Raw genomic sequence first — 20,529 nt, forward strand, 5'->3', positions numbered from 1 at the left:
TTTTGACCATTGTGTACAGATTGGACCTTTAATGAACCATTTGACTCCATTTTTTTAGCATAATGGTAAAATGAAATTTCAGTATTTCAGATGTTTTTAAATGTACAAAATATAAATAAACCTCTAGATATTTTATTTTGGGTATTCTTAATTCACAGAAGTAGTGGGAAAATCTTGGGGAAATGTGATCGGGAAATCCTATTATCTGACTGAGATAATGAGTGACAGGGTAAGTAGTGATAGATTTTCTGGACAAGTAAATCTGAACTATAAGCTTGCTGTTCCTATACTTTTGAACTTCCTTCAAATTTACTCTTCAGTTCACTTGAATTGATGGAAGTCTAGAGAGCCAGATGGAGAAGGGAAAAAGATGTGGGAACAGGCTGCTTGTGAACCCCCGTATCCCTGGATTTGTTGTAAGCTACAATCGAGTCAATTACCACCTATAGTGAACCTATGTAACAACAGAATAAAACACTACCTGGTCCTGCACCATCCTCACAATTGTTCCTATGCTTGAGCCCATTGTTGAAGATACCGTGTCAATACAGTTTGTCAAGGGCCTTTTGTCTTGCTGTGACTCCACTTTCCTAAGCAAAATGTCCTTCTCCAGGGACTAGTCTCTCCGGATGACATGTCAAAAGTATGTAAGATGAAGTCTCATCAACCTTACTACTAAGGAGTACTCTGGCTGTCCTTTTTCATCCTTTCAATAGTCTTCTTCAGTACCCAATTCAAACACATTGATTCTCTTTGGGTCTGCCCTATTCAGTATTGGATTTCACCTGCATATGAGGCATTTGAACTACAGTGGCTTGAGTCAGGTGCATTTTAGTCCTCAAAGTAGCATCCTTGCTTTTCAATACTCTAAAGAGGTATTGTATAGTAGAGGGATCTCATGCAACATCTCTTTTGAGCTCTTGTCTTCTGCTTCCAGGAGCATTGATTGTGGATCCAAGCAAGACAACTTCCCTGGCAATTTGTATCTGTCCTTCATTTATCATGATGTTACCTTATTGGTCCAGTTGTGAGGATTTGGGTGGTCTTGACATGGAGTTGTAATTTATACTGAAGGCTTCAATCCTTAGTCTTCTTTAGCAAGTGCTTCAAAGTGTCCTCACTTTCAGCAATCAGGGAGCATCCCTGTAGACTAGCTGCAAATTCACAATTGTGCCATTGATGCCTTCAGTCAGCTCCAGGTGATTCTGCACTTGGGATCATTTCCTCTAGATTCAAAGTCTATGTTGGGAAGGTCTAGGCAGGATGAGTCATTGGCCTAAACCTGAATAGTCAGAGGGAATGTCTCTCTTCTTTCTTGTAGCACGGCAGTGGCCTGTATTTACACCTTCATGCATATTCACCACCAGAAACTTGAAGTTTAAAAAGCAACTCCAACCTGTTCCATTCAGTAGACTCCTTCTCCAGAACCACACCCTATATTTAAAACTTTCCATTCATGACCTAGACCCTGTGTGGATGGTGCTAGATAGCACTAGACCCTGTGTCGAAGGTGCAAAGATAAATAATATCATAGGTCTGGAAAACACTTGTGTGTAAAAAATCCAAGAAGATAAAATTTGAAATAACATTCAGATCTTTTTCATTGGAGAATTCAGATGTATAGTACATAGCAGTTTTATAAATATACCAGAAAGATATTAAACTGTAATCTTGATATTAAAATATACATCCATTCATTCATTAAGCAAATTTTGTAGAGAACACCATTTTAGGTAGTGTCCAAAATCAACATACCCAAACTCTAAGTGGGTCATTCACCTACATGAGGTGGTGCACTTTAGAGCGAGTTCATCTAACATGAAAATCTACCCCAAATTTCATGTTTTGCATGGATGTTACTGAAATGCGTTCATGATGAAAGCAAATGATTAAAAAAAAAACCCTTGCATTTAGAGTTTTTCAGACACAAATAATGTCTTACAGCATAATGCTGGGCTTTCAATTAAGAGCTTGTTCAAATTTCAAGTTCATTATTGAATTTGAAAACCTTTTACCCACCCTCGCACCTGTAGGCCCCTCAAGAGTTTTCCCATGTTGGAAGTATAGTGACTATCTGATTAAATAAGTGTATAAATCGACCCCAAAATTTTCATGACAGTTTATGGACTTTGCTACCTGTGGGTCTGGTATAAAAAACATATGGACATTTATCTAACCAACAATATAAATCAGATTTTAGACTGCCCTCTAATATTTGCCAAATGCTCAGTTGAGACATCTGGTATTTGAAGCAGTTGGTCCAATGGAATGTGTCTCCCTATAAGGTTAAATCATCTAGAATCAGTATTTGAACTATCCTATTTCAGCAAAAATTTCTTTTTGGGGTTAATGATGATTTGATTGTGTGCCTCAATTTTTTAGATCTGGCCAATAGAAAAAAAGATCGTGAACAGGCATGTTTTGGTGCTGTCTTGGGCAAACACTACAGTCAAAGGCAGTGTTTATCATGTTACCTCCTCATCGTTGTTGTGACCTGTGGACACTGTCAAGTCCTACCCCGTCCTCACAATTATTGCTACGCTTGAGTCAATTGTTGCAGCCACTGTGTCAGTCCACCTAGTTGAGCATCTTCTTCTTTCTTTGTTGATCGTCTACTTTACCAAGCATAATGCCCTTCTCAGGGACTGGACACTCCTCATACAATGTCCCAGGTCCCAAAGATGAAGGTTCACCATTCTCACTTCTAGGCAGCACTCTGTATGTACTTTTCCCAAGACTAACTTGTTTGCTCTTCTGATAGTTCATCACATAGTTAATATTCTTTGCCAATACCATAATTCAAATGCATGCGTTCTTATTATTTTACCTGACATAAGATTTACATTGTAATTCCCTCTTAAATTTTACTATCTAGAAACTTTTTCTTTTCACTTCAGAGCTCTTTTGTCTTGTAACCACAATTTAATTCAGTATGACTTCTTTATTGATTTACTTCAGTGAAGATCAAAGCCAAGGTGACTGGTCCAATCTATACATGTAAGCTGTGGAGAAGAAATTTGGAATCTTCTGTTCATTTCTTGATTGATCTATAATTTAGATATAATGAAAATCAGTATTTAAAATTATGCAGTTCTGTTTTTAATAACTTTAAAAATTGTACAAATACCACCACTATCTTATTCTATGTGTGAGCATTTCCCACATGTTTTCCTGGTCTTATTATTTGTAAATCCACTTTTTTTTTCAAACCCTAGACTCTGGCAACTACTAATCTGCTTCTAGCTTGATGGATTTGCCTCTAATGGACATATTGCACAAGTATGTCACCTTTTATGTTTGACTTCTTTCACTTAGCCTAAGAATCTGCCAGATAGTTTTCCAAACTGTGAGCACTATTTTACGTTCCCAGCAGTAAAGTATAAGGACATCACTCTCTCCCTATCTTGAGCCAACACCACTATGGTACTGATTTGCATTGCCTAATATGTTGAGAATCTTCTCATGTGCTACTTGCTCATTGTCTTTTGAATAAATGTCTATTCAAATTCTTCACTTTTGCTTTAATTTTTTACTAACATTTCTTGTCACCCCTCATTACATAGGCAGTTATAAGCCCTGTTATGTTCTATCAAAATGTTTATTCTGTTCCTGGTTTTTTTACCCCATTTTGTCATTCGATAAATATTTACTGCATGACTATCATGTGCTAGACCCTGTTCTGAATGCTTGGGACACACTAGTGAACAAATAGACAGGAATCCCATCTTTGTTCATGTTCTGGGCCAGCAATTCAGTGCCCACTTGCAGTGACTCCGTGACCAACCAAATGCAGACCTGCCAGCCCCTGCACCCTCCTCTCAGTCTTTGTTAAGTGTGAGTCCCTTGTTGCAGCCACTGTGTCAGTCCACCTCCTTGAAGGGTTTCTTCTTTTTCACCGACCTTCTGCTTTGCTAAGCATGACATTCTTTCCCAAGAACCGATCTCTCTTTATATGCCCGAAGTCTAGGAGACGAGTTCAAGCCATCCTTGCTTTTTAGGAGTATTCTGGCTGTACTTCTTCCCGGACAGATTTGTTTAGTCTTTTGGCAGTCCACAACATTCTTCACCAACACTGTAATTCCAATGCCTCAATTCTTCATCCTTCCTTATTCATTGTCCAACTTTCACATACGTATATCCTACCTTCTGTTCTATGAAATCATAATGAAGAAGTCAATGAAATCAGATTTAAGTACATGGCAAGTGCTTGTTTTTTGTTTTTTGCTTTTAATGGAGGGAAGGCAGGAGGAGGACATAACAGTCCAGAGTACCAGGACTCGTGGGCACTGTAGCTTTCAGGATTACAGATATAGGATGATCAGATAGGTAAACCTCATTAGAAAAGTGGCAATTTAGCACAGGTTTGAAGGAGGTGAGTGAGTTTGCAAGTAGACATGGGAGAAGCCGTCCCAGGCTGAACAAGCGGTGACAGTAAAAGTGTGAAGGGATCCAGGCAACAGCAAGGAAGGTGGTATGGCTGGAACAGAGTGAGAGGGGGGAAGTGGTAGGAGATGACTCAGAGAGACAATTACCTGGAAGTTTCCATTTTGTTGATCATAGGGGCTCTGTGAGTGGGAATTGAGATCTTCCAACAAGTAAACACTGGCGGGGTTCAGCAGCAAAGGAGAACAAAGTAATGTGAGCAGTGAGTGATGAAGAAAGTGAAGTTACATGGAGCTTTGCCAGCTGAGCTGCCTATCTTATAGGTGAATTCCGAATCGATATCCGCTTGTCATCATACAACCATCGTGCTAATTAAATAATTCCTGTCAAAAATTGCCTCAAATGCCAAGTGTGAGCATTTTCAAACTTCATAAGTTTGGACATTTCTCCCCAACTTCTGAGCCTACCATACAAGAGTTCAGCTGTCTTTAATTGCATATTCTTGTCTTCCCCCTACGCCTGATGCTAAGCTGCCTTTTCTTTGTATTCCACCAGCACCTTACTCTCTGCCTCTGTCTCTGGGTTCATACAGGCGTCATTGTCTGACACCCTTTTTAAATCCTTCTGGGCCTCACTGAAACCAAATGGTTTCTCTAAGCCTTCCTCGTTGTGCTTGATTTTCTGAAATCCTTTGGTACATTGAAGTTGCTATTATTCAATTTTCTTCTTAACTCTACAGAGCTGTACATATCATTTCTAAAAATCTGTGTCTCATTTTATAGAATGGGTTATATAGAATAGTAATGATGACCCTTAATGATTTGTTAGCCTGGACATGTATTTATCACACCATAGTCTCGCAAGAGAGTCCTGGGAGCATTGAGCTGCTAACTGAAAGACAGGGAATTCAAACAGAGTAGTCACTCTGGGAGAGAAATGTGAGACTGTCTGGTTTCATATAGATTCACAACCTTGGAAACTCTCTGAAGCAGTTCCCCTCTGTCCTTCAGGGCAGCTATGAGCCAGAGGGACTTGATGGCAATAGATCTGGGTTTGTTTTCTTTGTTTTTATAGCTCTGTAAGATCTGTGATATAGTTGTTTTTACTTTACATGGGATGAGACAACAGCATAACAAGAATATGGGGTTTTCTGGGACACAATTGCAAAATAGGGAGCCCGGATGCAAATCCAAACAAGGACCTCTCAGATACTAGAAGTAGACCCAATGAGGCACCAATGTATTCCATACATATGACCTGTTTCATGTGGCCAAGCAACATTAGAGACATCAATTCAGTTCAGTTTTGTTTTTTGCATTGCAGCTTTGTGGCAAGTCTCAACATCACCTTGTGATTTTATCATTGTAGGTTTTAGATTTTTTGTTTTGAGTAGATAGTGATGCTGTGTGGGGGATAAGGAAGGTTTATCATGCAGAATCACAATCCAAGTATTTTTAACTTTTGAAAATTAAGTTATCCTAATAAGCCCATGCTTCTCATATTCTGAATAGGGGTCAGCAGAAGCAGAAGGTGTTAATTTCTTTCACACAGCCATTTCATAACTTTTCTGACAGGCATATGCCTTGGGTACAGAGTATTGATTTCCTACGAATTTGTAGTGGACAAATAACTCCCAGAGTGAGAATGGGATCAGGGAACCCCATGTGTGGATATAGTGTTTCCTAGAACGTGCTGTTCTGGGTGTGAGAAGAATAATACAACCTTTACTAAACAAAAATAAAGGTTGTCTACCAGTTGTGCTCAGAACATTTCCATCTGGTCATTATCAGGAAGTCCTGCCAAGAATTTGTCTTTGGATATTTATTAACAGACTGAATCTCAAATTGAGCCAGTTGAGTTCATGTATAATTTATGCAATTAAATGGAAACTTCTCAGTGGTGTAGATATATTTAACATTAATAGCAGGGATGGAAGTAGGTAGGATTCCAAATTAATCAAAAATAATTTTTAATAACTCTCTTATGATCCATTTTGTAGTGGAAATGTTATTTATTAAAAAAATTTCTTCACACTTGTCAAATCAATGATGGTTTCCATTGGTTCTTCAGAATTAAGTCCTTCCAAGAGCCAGCTTTAGCTGCTAGTCCTAGACCCATAATACCCCTAATGGTGAGGGCGAAGTTTCTGACATGGGAAGAATACATTTCTATGACATCCTTGAGGATATGACCTCCTTAGCCATCACAATAGATATTGCATTGGCATTAGATATGAATATGAATGTGTCCTGGACAAATCAGAATCTGAAAGATCCATCAGGAAAAGTCCTGAGCTATTCCTGTTCAAAGTCCTTCCGTGCTCGCCTCCTCCTTTTGGAAGGATGCACCAGGGATGACGCCGGCAATGGCATAATCTCAGCTGTGGTATCTTCTTCGTGTTGTCTTTGAACTACACTGATCTGGTTTTTACCTCCAAGATAGGACTGACAGCAACCATATTGTCTAAATGACAAGTTTGCTGACCTTTCTGTTTGTTATGCAATTTGACCTCAAAATCTGATGTTTGGGGTTTGTTTTTACCCTGGCCCACCACGCATCGGGTAATCTGGTCCCTGTCTTCCTCTGTCCCGTTTTGTCCTAATTGTGCCCTAATAGACACTGTGACCTGGTTTCTGGCATTCAAACATTTCCACCTTGGAATCTGTGCCTCACTGCTGCTGCTTCTTGGAGTGCTGATCTCTACACCTTCACAGGGTGGCCTCTCCTCATTGTTCATGCCCATTCCTTAGAGGGGGGGCTGTGCTGGACCCTTCCCCCCGCCGCCCACGGAGCTTTGGAACTCACCAAGAAGGCAGAGGCTTAGCTCTTTACACGGTGGCCTCGCCCCATCATCCATGCCCATTCCTCAGAGGGCTGTGCTGGACCACTCCCCACTGGAGAGGCTTCAAATGCACCAAGCAGGCAGTGGCTTATTTTGTCTCCTACAGAGCATTTATCCGTATCTGAAAAAGAAAAGTATTCCTATTTAACATGTTTGCAATGTGTTCTTCACCCCAAAATGACAGCTCCTTGAGTGGAGAGCCTCTGATAAACTGCCAACGTGCTCTTTCCACATCCATCACATCTTATTAGCCAGCGACAGTCCCTTTCAACTCTGGGCCATCTGCTTTTGTTTAAACTCTGCCAGGGTAACATTCCTTCTGGGATCCAGTTCACTTTATAACATCAGCCAGAACGCTCACTGATTAATCATTATATCATTAGTAAACATAAGTCAACTCTAATTTTAACCCAATCTTTAACCCTTCCTACATCTTCCAAAACAAACATGTAGCATCTTGATCTTAAGGTTTAATAATTCTTTCAATAACTCAGCTAAAGTCCCTGTAGCAAACATTTGTTGTTTCGCTGACCTACGTTCGTCCTTTCTGGGGCCATTAGCTCCTCTTGTGAGGCAGACCCAACTTACTTCCAATGGTAGCCTGAGATCCAAATGGGGAAGCTAAGTGACAACTTTGGATGTAATTTTACATTCTTGATCTCAGTGATTGGTTAAGAAGTTGGTACCTAACCCACACTGGGACAATTAAAATACTCTACTCTGTAGCTACAATGAATGGTTTGAGGATACTAAAAAGTTCTTCACCAGGATTTTTTTTAATTGGACCTGGGGGAGATTGTTTTTTTTTTTTTCCTTTTTGGTCACGAAGGTGAAAGGATATAAGTTAAGAGTTTAGAGTTGTGGGAAGCCGCTCCCCGACTTCTACAAAAGTCACATGGAGAGAATAACCACTTCTCCACCCAAAGAAGTAGAGATGAGAGATGGAGAGTTCTGAGGGTCCTTAGGTACCGGCACTCCTGAAAATCCTCTACATCCCTTTAGTGATCCTGTTCTATCCTCAGATATTTCAGTGTTCTGTTCAGATACCAAACTACTGTTGCTGTTAGTGTCATATTGTTACAATAACAACAATAACCAAAATAAAACAAAAACCTGGAGTTTGATCATTTATCTTCCAGTATAACCAGAGAATCAGATGCTCTTTTAAAATTTTGAATTGAATAAAGTTACATACCATTTTGGAAAGAATTCTTGTATACTTATATAATATAGTAAAAGGTAAATGGAAAAAATAAAACATCTGTTAGAACAATAGATTCTATTCTGGTTAATAGTCTTTCTGAGCAAGCGGACTAAAACATAGCACAGTGAAATTGATACTAGTACTCTCTAGCTTTGCATGATGTACCACAGAAGGTGACGACAAAGATGAAATATTTTCTTTGAACCTAAACTCAAATTTCTGTCAGTAGAATGTTGGAATTCTCTCCTAAAAAAAAGTTCCAATAGTGCTTCTCCAAGTTATTAAAAAATGTGATGGGATTTTTTGAAGATAAGATATCCTGGCCCACCAAATCCCTAGGATGATATTCCTACTCAGAGCAGCCAATGAACAGGACCATAGGAATGGCCCCTCCATGAGACACGATGTTCCTCACTGACCCTTAGCACTCTAAGGGACAATACTGGAGACACAGCGTGGGAATTGTGCCTGAGCTGACCCTACCACACTGGGGTGAAATACTAAGCATGTGCAACAGAGCAGCAAGGGGAGCAAAGCAATGAAGTCCCCAGGGAATACCAAAAATGGATTTAGTGCCAGGGTGTGGCACCCAATGACTCAACAAACAAATATTTTATAGGCTTTTCTTTTTCTTTTTTGTCATCAGTTCTTTTGTTAGTGTTATTTTGTTGTTTTATTTCGTTGCTTTATTTTGCTCTGTCTTATTTTTGTGCTTCTTAATGTCTCTGCATGTCTATCTAGATATGATAGGTGGGATAAATCTGGAGGAGCAAACAATGGGACCAGTGTTTCCTGGGGGACACGGGAGAGGGGGAAGCAGGGGGAAAAAAGGGGGATGTCAACAAACCCAGGGACAAGGAACAACAAGTGATCTAAAATTGATCAAGGGCAATGTAGCTGAGAGGAATTAGTGACACCCACATCAAGGCTGACATGATAGTGGGACAAGAGGAAAGTAAAAGGAAACAGAGGAAAGAAGTAGGAGACAAAGAACAATTATAGAGGTCTAAATACAGGCATGCACATATGTAATTATATTTTTATATAACAGGAAATCAATCTATGTACATATATTTATATGTTAAGTATTAAGGAAGCAGGCAGACACTGGGCCTTGACCCAAGTACTCCCTCAATGCAAGAACACTTTGTTTTAATAACCCGATATTCTGTGATGCTCACCTTCCTGACATGATCGCTGAAGACAAAATGGGTGTACAACCAAATGTGGTGAAGAAAGCTGATTTATCACCTGGGGTCTTAAAGGCTTGAAGATAAACAAGCGGCCATCTAGCTGAGAAGCAAAAAAGCTCACATGGAAGAAACACAACAGCCTGTGTCATCATGAGGTTTCTATGGGATCAGGTATCAGGCATCAAAGACCCAGAACAAAAAATCATATCAATGTGAATGAGGGAAAGGATGGAGTGGAGACCCAAAGCCCATCTGTAGACAATTGGACTAAGGGTTTACAGAAGGGTCACAAGGAAGAGATGAGCCAGTCAGGGTGCAGTATAGTTTGTTGAAACACAAGAAGCATTTCAGTTGTCAATTTCCGGGAGCTTTGTGTTTCTGCTGATGCCTGCAGGGCAGCTTGTACATCTTCCTGTGGTGCCATCCGCTCCTGACCACATGCCACCTCTTGACATGGTTGAATGTAGACCATTCATTTTTGATACAGTGACTGTGTATACTTCCACCTTCATTTGATGCTACCTGTGTTGTTCAATAGATTGCTCACAAAACGCACTGCCTTTGAGTTAATTCCAACTCACAGCAGCTCTCTGTAAGATTTCAGAGACTTTGTAAATCTTTATGATAACCGACCAAAACACTCACTCCCATTGGGTCCATTCTAATTCAAGGTGACGCTATAGGACAGAGTCAACTGCCCTTGTAAATTTCTGTGGCTGTAAATCGTTATGGGAGTAGAAAGCCTCATCTTTCTCCCACATGGAAGCAGACAGCCTTCTCTTTCTCCTATCGAGTGGCAGGTGGATTTGAACCACTGACTTTGCAGCTAGCAGTACAATATTTCTCTGACAGTGCCACCAGGCCACCGTAAAATCCTTCAATATTTCAATCTCAGTCTTGATTTTTTTTTCTTATACTCATTCAGGTTGAGAAATGCCAAATGTGTGCCTCTATTTTGGTTTCTAAACTCTGGGTCTGTTTATATTTCATCTTTTCAAGCCACCTTTTGAAATCTATTCAGGGCATTTATGTCATCATTTTTTTCTATCCACTTTACCTACTCTGTGTTCAAGAGCAAGTTCTAGAGTCTCTTCTGAGATCCATTTTGCTCTTTTGTATCCTATCTTTTTAACGAGCTTTTGTTTTCCTCTTGTATAATATATTTGATGTCATCCCACATTCTACAACTCCTCTGGTCTTTGCTCATTACTGTTCAGTGTGTCAAATTCAGATGGGATCTATTAAAGTTTATACTTTGTTCTGCAGTTGGTTATATTGAGTTTTCCCATCATCTCATGAAATGCAGACTTAAAGCACTTAGTGATAAAGAGCAAGACTACAACTTTGCAGTGTGAACCACACCTCAACACAGAGCAAATACAAATCATCGCAACTGGACTAATGAGCAATATCATGATAAACAAAGAAAATACTGAGATTGTCCATGATTTCATTTTACTTGGGTCCATAATCAAGGCCCATGAAAATAAGTTTAGGTATAACATACTATATTGGGCAAATTCATAGGTGAGATCTCTGTAAAGTGTTAAAAATCAAAGATACTACTTTGAGAACTAAGGCGTGCCTGACCAAGCTATGGTATTTTCAATCACTTCATATGCATGTCAGTGCAGGACAGTGAATAAAATCTACCAAAGAAGAATTGATACCTTTGAATTATGGTGTTAGCAAATACATATATATATATATGCGAACACCATAATATATATTTTATTATAATAATATATTATAATATTATATTTATTATAATATTCTATTTATTATTATATAATATAATATATATATTTGCTGGAAGAACTAGCAAATCCATCTTAGAATAAGTATAGCAGGAATGCTCCTTAAAATTGAAGATGGTGAGACTTGAACTCACATGCTTTGGGCATGTTATCTGGAAGGACTAGTTCCTTGGGAAGGACATCATATTTGGGAAAGTAGAGGGAAAGATCCTCAGTGATTCGAATGACTAAAATGGGCTCAAAAGCAGGGATAATTGTGAGAATGACAGAGGCCCAGCCATTGTTTCTTTGTATTGAGAAGATAGGGTGGCCACGAGCTGACTTGACGGCACCAAACAAGCACTCTATAGGAACCAAGTAGGGCTGATGATACTGTGACCAGGTTCCAAGAGAGGTTTTTGAAGTCAGATACTAAATGCTTGGAAATGTTCCAATTCTGAGCAGGATATTTCGAATTTCAAATAATTCATCTTGCTATACAAACAAGGCATCTGTATTTCAAAACCACCTGTCAAGGACTCAGGATGAATACTCACGTGTCTTGTTTCCAGGGACTGACACTGGAGGTTAGGCCTTCTCCTCCTACTGACAAGGGGGGCACCTCAATTTAAATGATTTCTTCCCATTCTCATTTTTCACAGTCAGAGCCCTTGACTTTGGTGGAATTATGCTGACTTTCAATTTTTTAATTGGCAGCCCCAACATAATAATAATAGTTTTAAAATCCCTTCTATTGAACACTAGGTGACTCCATGAGCTTGGGAGAACAGAACAATTTGCCTACTGATATAATTTTCTCCTAAGCAAGACTTCCAGGATACTTCAAATTTTCTGACAAGTTCCGTTCTACCATTTCAACAGAGAAAAAAAAATACGTGTGTACATATTTAGATTTGGCTCGTGACTATACTATTCTTCAAGAAACAAAATGTGAAACAAAAATCTTCACCCTCCGTATAGCATTGCCTATAGCTTCAGATCAAAATGGCCTTGAACTGGCGCCAAGAATTAGAGCATTTGTACTCAATTACAAATGACTTGATCCCAAAGATGCGTTTGGCAATCTTTGAAGCCATTCTTGGATTGTCAAGCCCGAGGTTATGCAGGGCTACAGGGACATCGTGGGGAGCTGTCAGGGATGCTGCTGGACATTCTGCAACACCAAGGACAGCCCCATAGATCAGTGAATGATCTAGTGCAAAATGTCAATCCGGTGAGCAGGAGAGACCTGGATTTAGAGTGATTGATTATTCCGGCCCTGCTCCTCCAGCCATGTCTCAACTCCTGGTGGAAAAATGTCTGAGTCACCTTTCCCCTGGAGTCTGATCCATGTTCTATAACACTATTTTCAGAGTTCTTCCAAAGCAGCAGCAGCAGCAGCAGCAGCAACAGCATGTCCTAGGATCTTGATTTAGAAAGACAGTTTTGTTTTGTTTTTGCCTTACAGGTTGAGTTAGATCTGCTCTGCACCTGTTGCCATTGGGTCAACTTGGCTAATGGCTCGCCGTGTGTCCCAGGTAGAACTGTGCTCCACAGGGTTTTCATAGAGTTTTGGAAGCAAGTTGTCAGCTCTATCTTCCAAGTGTCTCTGGGTAGGTTTGAACTGCCCACCTTTTGGCACAACACTGTTTACGCCACCGAGGAACTCCTAGGCCTGATTTTATACCTACATAATGCAAAACGCTAGGGCTGGGTTCCAGAAATCTGTGTTGTAATGGGTTCGCTAGGTGATTCTGCTGAAACCCTAAATTCTGAAAAGCACCATTCCAAGGATTCTGCAGGGGAAGCTAGCAGCTATGTGGATTGAAGCTGGGGGCTACAACAGCTTGTAACTTGATTTATACCATCTAAATTCATAGACACATGGTCTGTGGGTCTCTATTTTTACTCTTGCCCAAGGCCCCACACTTATGTGGGAAGGGTATCAGAATGATAAATGAGGGTACTGGTTAGAACATTCCTAAAATATCCTTTGCATTATATGGCTCCAGGGTTTCTTTTGGTCACTTGAGTCTGACTGTATGCCCTATAGAGGCTCTCATAGATAGGCACAGTGATTTCAGTGCTTAATCATGGGCAAAATGCTTTTTACTCCTTCGTCCTCTTACTCACTGCCATTGAGACAATGCTGATGGATAGGAACCCCCTGTGGTTTTACAAAGCTGTAACTCTAGGAGTAGAAAGCCCAGAGTTTTCCCCAAGGAGCTGCTGGTGGTTTTGAACCGCCAACCATGCAGATCCAAGTCCAACGCGCAATCACTACACCACCAGGGCCCCATTTTCATCATCTACCCAGGAGCATTTCTTCAAATTTGTCTTGATATAATATACCAAAAAACCCCAACACAACCCAATATCATTGAGTCAATTATGACTCATAAAAACCCTATACATGGTTTATAAGACTAAATATTTATGGGAGCGGATAGCTTTGATTTTCTTCTACTTGATAAACTCTGGGGTTTCAGAAACTGTAAATATTTTCTGAGAAGCAGATGTTGTTGTTATTGTTGTTAGGTGCTGTCCAGTTGGGTCCATCTCATAGTGATCCTGTGCACAACAGAGTGACACACTGCCCGGTGCTGTGCCACCTTTACAATTGTTGCAGCGACTGTGCCAGTCCATCTTGTTGAGTGCCTTCCTCTTTTTTGCTGCCCTTCTGCTTTACCAAGCCTGATATTTTTCTCCAGGAACTGGATCTACTTATCCAAAGCATGTGAGACAGAGTCTCGCCATCCTGCAGATAGTCTCATTTTTCTTAATACAAAGCAACACAACCCCCCTGCCATTGAGCTGATTCCAATTCACAGCCATCCTATAGGGCAGAGCAGAACTGCTTGTTTGGGTTTCCGAGGCTGTACTCTTTATGGGAACAGAAAGTCTCCTCTTCTCTAGTGGAGTAGCTAGTTGGTTTGAGTGAGTGACCCTATGGCTGGCAATCCAACACATAACCCACTGAACTACTAAGACTCCTTTGATTTATTATAGAAGATTTTACTTGTTTATGTCAAGAACAGTACAAATGGACAAACAACAACAAAAACTGACTACTAAGTTTCTGCTGTTTTCTAAAAGCATGGTATATTACATGTATAGCTTCAAGAATTAATAGGTACAGACCATATTTTAGATGAGTATATAAGTTGGCATTACTCTTTGAAGAATAATAGTATTAATCCACTAAATTTTATTTAAAATCATTTTTTGATTTGAGGATTTTATTTCTAGGATTTTGTTATAGTATTGTGCTTGAAAGTCAGTGCAATGGGGTATGCTTAAGATTGTTAACGACAACTTTTTAAAATCATTTTATTGGGGGGGGTGTCATGCAACTCCTATCACAACCCACACATCCATCCATTGTGTCAAGCACACCTGCACACCTGTTGCCATCATCATTGTCAAGACATTTTCCCTCCACCTGAGGCCCTGGCATCAGCTCCTCAACTACTGTTCTTTGCTGTCGCCCAGGAGCGGAAGTAGCACATGTGCATCCACAGTGTATTGGTTACGTCAGGACTGGGATATTCATTTCTCTGAACACTCTGCTGTTCTTACATACTATAGGGAGTAAATTTCAACTCATAGTTACCCCATGTGGGACAGTAGAGCTCCTCACGGGATTTTCTTGACCTTAATCTTTATGAGAGCGCATTGCTAGTCGTTCTTCCTGGAGCTGCCAGGTGGGGTAGCAGAGAGTGCTTAACCTTTGTGCCGTCCCAGTCTTTAATGGGACACTAGGAAGCTAAAAGAGAGCACATGTGCTATGAATGAAGGGAGATCACGTAGCATTCTATGCTCAGAGACATTGTTGCTAAACCAGAGAGATTTAAAGCCCTCTTCTGCCACATGCTAGATGTACCATCATGGGCAAGTTACTCGTTCTCTCTTTGTCTCAGTGTTACTTCCAAAATGAGGAATATTAATAAAACTTACTTAACAGAGGGATTGGGGGGACTAACTAAGATTAAATTAAATTAGTCTTTAAGTGCTTTCCATAAAGAAAAGAAATCAAAAACAGTTATTTTTTTATGACTTTCAAGACTTAGCATTAAATGAAAATATTATCCACAACACAGAGAATAGTGTGCATAGACTCAAATGATAAAAGCATATACAAGGGAGTTTCACAAGTTTCATGAAAAAAATGAAAAGATAGTGGAATATTTTCAATGAACTTTTTAAAGCCATACACATGAATTATAGAAAAATTTCATCAAGGACACTCAAACAATGTTTTCAGTATTTTTATTGGCATCGGAGATTGAAAGGAGCCACTTTTTCATTATACAAATATATTTTCATTTGATCATGTATAAGTATTACTTGATCTTGAATGTAGATTAGCTAAAAATGGAAGAAATAAAATTGTTAACAGAAGTAAAATAGCTAATTTCAAATGACAGATCATGAAGAGTCAATACAAAAGTTTTAATGAAATGTGCAATGAATTGGAGTTAGAAAACCCAAAGAAAAACCATGCTCAACATTTCTCAAGCTGAAATATCTGAAGAAGATAATTCAAACCTCACGTTGTCATATTTAAAGATATATGGGCAAAATATTAAACGACACAGGAAGCTTCAAAGAAGGTGAAAGGCATGCCCAGAGTCAGGTTGCCGAAAAGACCGACCAATGTCCAAACATTTCAGGCATTACTTGGGATCAAGAACTAATAGGATCGAAGGAGGAAGTCCAAGCTGCACTAAAGGCATTGGTGAAAAACGAGGCTACAGGAACGGAGGGAATACCAATGGAAATGTCTCAACAGATGCGTGCAGTGATGGAAGGGCCCACTTGTCCACTGCAAGAAATGTGGAGAACAGCTGGAAGAGATCCATGTACATGCCCGTTCCAAAGAAACACGCTCTAATGGGCTGTGGAAATTTTAAAATCAATCCAAAGTTTTTCATTCAAATATGGGTGGCCTAAGAAAAGAAACAACTATTTTATGAATAATGTACATAAAATTCTAAATTCTTTTGAATGCTAAGGTTTTAAATCTTGGAAAAGGTGTAACCATATTATTCTCATTATTGAATGAGACCCTGGAACATATTGGTGGAATACAAATTAGTAAGAACACAGGGGAAGGGGAAATACTGTATAATTCTCATCTGTATTGTCCAGAGTCCTTAAATTTTTATGTGTGGAATGTATTTTTTTAGCATAATGATTTTGAAAGATGTTGAAAAATTCTAGTTCCAATTTATATACTGTCTAAATGGACACTGAATGAGTACTGATTATCTTTATTTTTAATTTATTTTATTTTATGGCATTATTTGTAATATTGCGAGATTGCCCTGGGCAAGGAGAACCGATAAAGTTCAATAGGCAACCTTTATTTTATGTTTGATCACTGCTTAAAGTTGCTCCATTTTTTAAGCGTTGTAAATTCTATAGAATGCATTTTCTATCACCTCTCAAAGTTCAAATACATGTCAGTAGACAGAATGATGAAAACAGCTGTAAATATTTGAGCTTTATTGTCGCTGTCACAGCTATGAGCTCCATCCTCCTCATGCTGCTCTCCTTCCAGGCAAAATCCCTCCTCATGCAAATCTCTTTCTTGAAACATGGATGCATAATTTCATGCTCTTTTTTCTAAGTGCTAAATTATTTAAGGCCTTCCTGGAGACTACTGTATTTCACATATTTGTCTGCTGTTTGTTCGTATGTCAGAGAGGCATCTGTGACAGTGTCAGTACAGGAACAGGAGCAAGACTGGCCATGGCTGAGCTTACATACCAACTGGGAGGACCTTCATGGGACCACTGTGCAGGGACTGCTGGTGGAAGGGTAAGAATCCCTGAAAGGGCCTGGGTGGAGTAGGAGAGGCTTTCTGTTGTTTCTAGCTTTAAGATAACTCAAATCTGTTACATCAATAAACAACTCCCATGAGATGTCTATGGGCCTTTCTGGGTGACCATTGTTTGCCTTTTTTCTAGATGTAGATTCTTTCTAGATGTAGATTTTCTTCTCTTGGTTAATAATTGAATTTTTATGATGATTCCAGAGATACTATGTGGTAAAGAGAGAGAGAGAGACTTGGTTTCCAATTCTTTGTAATTTTAAAAATCCTCATCCGATTTATACTAAATTCTCATGTCTTCATTTTCTACCTTTCCTATACACCGCTGGTTAACCAAGGGAATTGACGTCATAATCACAGCTAGAACTGGGAGAATCTGAGAGAAGATTCGAAGGCAAAGAATGAAATTATTCTCAAGGAGCATTGAGAGTCTACTTCTAAATATTTTCCTCTCTTACATCACAGCATCTCAAATAGAGCTGCTTCCTTTGCCTATGGTCATGGTTAGAATGTGAGATGCAGGAAGAAGATAAGTTAAAGGAATTCACAAATGCAATGCTTATTACATTCCAGGGCTAACGTTAGGTATTTTTGCACAAATTAACTCGTTTATTCCTCACAACAGACTCAAAATAGGATTGCACCTATTTTTTTGCAGACTGTAAAACCAAGGTTAGAATAAGGAGCTTACTAAAAAAGCTCACAGCCCATAAATGATGACAGTTTCTGAATCCAAACCAAGCTTTGCTGTCTCCAAAGCTTATAAAAATGCTTAAAGACACGATCTCTTAAGAATTCTCAAAGTGAAAAATTCATGGGGCCATGTCCCTTTACAATGTCTTGACGTTTGGTTCAAAAGTTTGACTTTATTGTCTCTTCAGTCAAATTTTTACATTTTTGTCAATTGAAGGACTTCCTCTAAATCAACGACCTGCATCTTTCGACAAAGTGAATGTACTACCACACACTGAGACTGGCAGGAAAGTTTTCTCAGATCAAATTAGCTGATTGATTTAAATTGGGAGTTGGTGCACCTGGCTCTAATCTTATCCTACTCACCGGATGTATGTTCTTACAACACACTTTAGACCGCCATTTTCTATCAAAGAGTTTAAGATGGATAGTGTTTGATGTCTTTTCTAGTTCCTGAAAGCTATCATACTGTGATTTAGTAAATAACTTATTATCAAGGATATCCTCTATCCCACGTTCAGTTCTAAACTTTGAAGGGATGGAAAACTAAATGAAGGAGACAAGGGTTTTGATCTCGAGGACGATCCATGTAAGAATGAGGAGAGGATTGAGAAACTAATACAAGAACTTTACATTTAAAAAAGAGATTTTGGCAAGTGCTACAAAGCAATGAATGGTTCTGAAACGGAGAGTAAGAACAACAGTAACCTTAGCTTGTGGGAAGGTAAAAAGCAAATGTGTTTTTCTCTGTATTTTATAATTTATAGTAGACAAAAAATCATATATGTTCCCCATGTACATTTTATAGGAAATAAAACCTAGTAAATCTTCAAAAAGGAATATACTAGTGATATATTTTTAAATTATTTTATTTTTCAATTTTCCTCTCAGAGAACTAGGATTTTATGTACAGCCCAGTACTTTAGAAAGCCTCGATGTGGTTTATGCTTCATTGTAAGTGGTAAATAGATGCTTATTGATTGGAGGAGAACTTAGGAATTGAAATATCACCTGCCCAAGCTGTTAAACAAGTGTATTGAGACACCATGAATCTGAGCCAACTCGATGGCATCTAACAACAAACTGAGTTCCTTTGTCCAGCCACAAGGACAATCCTTCCCCACCGGCCATGTCCCTGCCTGCAAAGGTGACCTCTGTTCTACTGTTCTTCCCCTCCTAAGCCCACAGTATAACTATGGTGCTGAGGCTGCCACCTACAGTTAGATGGAAGAGATGTTTAGCTTCTCTTTTACCTGGTTCTCTTATCCCTGAAATAAAACATGACAGTCCTGTCAGGATGCTTTCAACATTGATTTCCTTGATCTGACTTTCAAGGTTTTGAAATAGTGTTTTATTTTCAGATTCAATATTTGTGGGTGTTTTTGAACCCATACCTCCTCTCCAAAAGTATACCATTCCGACATGCTCTCTCCTCAATACAGATTCATAGAATAGCCCCAAGCCCCGCCTTCCTTCCCTCTCTCTACCTGGAGATTCATGGTTTCAGCGAACATTCTGGGTGATACTGGTAGCCAAGAGAGTGTTGAAAATCTTTGCTAATGACAGCTTCTCTCTCTTAAAAATGTGAACCTACATCATTATAATAATTTTTAAGTATGTATTCACCATGCAACCCCACCAGAGGTGATATCAGACCACACCTCTACCTTGAACATCTCTTCACTAAGCATCATTGTTCAAAGACAAATAGTCCAACCTCCTTCTTTTGCTTTGCCCTGACAAAGTGTTTGGAGTGCAATTAATATGATGCCATTTTCTATCTCCAAATCTAGGCAGTCTTGCCGGAGCAGCAGTGCAGTTTCCCTCCTGTGCACGAAACAAGGTGAGAGCGATCTTGAATTGTGCTCGCTTGGCTTAGGGGGAAGCACACTTGTAAAGGACAGTAAAGAGCCTTGTATTTAGCTGTGCTTGGCGATGAATCACAACGTGTGTCTTGGCCTGCTCCTTGGTAGACTGTGGCCGCCGCCCTGCTGCCCGAATGAACAAGAGGATCCTGGGTGGTCGGACGAGTCGCCCCGGAAGGTGGCCATGGCAGTGTTCCCTGCAGAGTGACCCGAGTGGGCACATTTGTGGCTGTGTTCTCATTGCCAAAAAGTGGGTCTTGACGGTCGCCCACTGTTTCGAGGGGTAAGCTGCACTCTTTCAGTTTCACTTTGCCTGAACGTAAATCTCTTTGTTCGTTTGGGTCTTCTCCGTGGTACAGTTCATTCTGTAAAGGCACTTCAGTGCGAGTCACCAGTGATCTCCTTCCCCGACACCCTTTCCCTGCCTTTCCTTCATCCCTGGTGCTGATATTCAATACACGCGCTGCTCAATCAATGGCCGGCAAGGGAGGTGCATTGCTTCGGATTACATCCTAAGGCAGGAGGAATGGGAAGACGTTTAGAAGGCTGGTCTCCAGCCAGCTTGACTCCCTTGTTCTACCCCTCTTGAAAGAGATCATTTTCTTGGATCCTAGTGACGTTCAATGAAAGAAGAGCTGGTGAATAGTTTAGGCAGGAGAATTAAAATACAGTAAGCTTAAAGGAAACAAAAATGAGACCAAGAGCAAACTTGCGGCCAAGTAACAAAGGTTACTGCAGAAGTTCTCCTCCTAAGGTTCCAACACTGTTACCGTGTCA

At 39.7% G+C, this 20,529-nt stretch overlaps 1 protein-coding gene across 1 annotated transcript in view; it reads left to right on the forward strand.

Annotated features, from left to right (window-relative positions):
• Positions 1-20,039, forward strand: part of CORIN (corin, serine peptidase) — an 81,244-nt gene extending 61,205 nt beyond the window's left edge. Inside the window, exons 13-15 of the mRNA XM_075543585.1 lie at positions 17,065-17,181; positions 19,681-19,730; positions 19,861-20,039. Coding sequence (XP_075399700.1) covers positions 17,065-17,181; positions 19,681-19,730; positions 19,861-20,039 — 346 coding nt within the window. The remainder of the gene's footprint in view (positions 1-17,064; positions 17,182-19,680; positions 19,731-19,860) is intronic.
• Positions 20,040-20,529: the final 490 nt, after the last annotated feature.

Source organism: Tenrec ecaudatus, chromosome 3 (genome assembly GCF_050624435.1).
Source record: "Tenrec ecaudatus isolate mTenEca1 chromosome 3, mTenEca1.hap1, whole genome shotgun sequence".
Taxonomy (NCBI): Eukaryota; Metazoa; Chordata; class Mammalia; order Afrosoricida; family Tenrecidae; genus Tenrec; species Tenrec ecaudatus.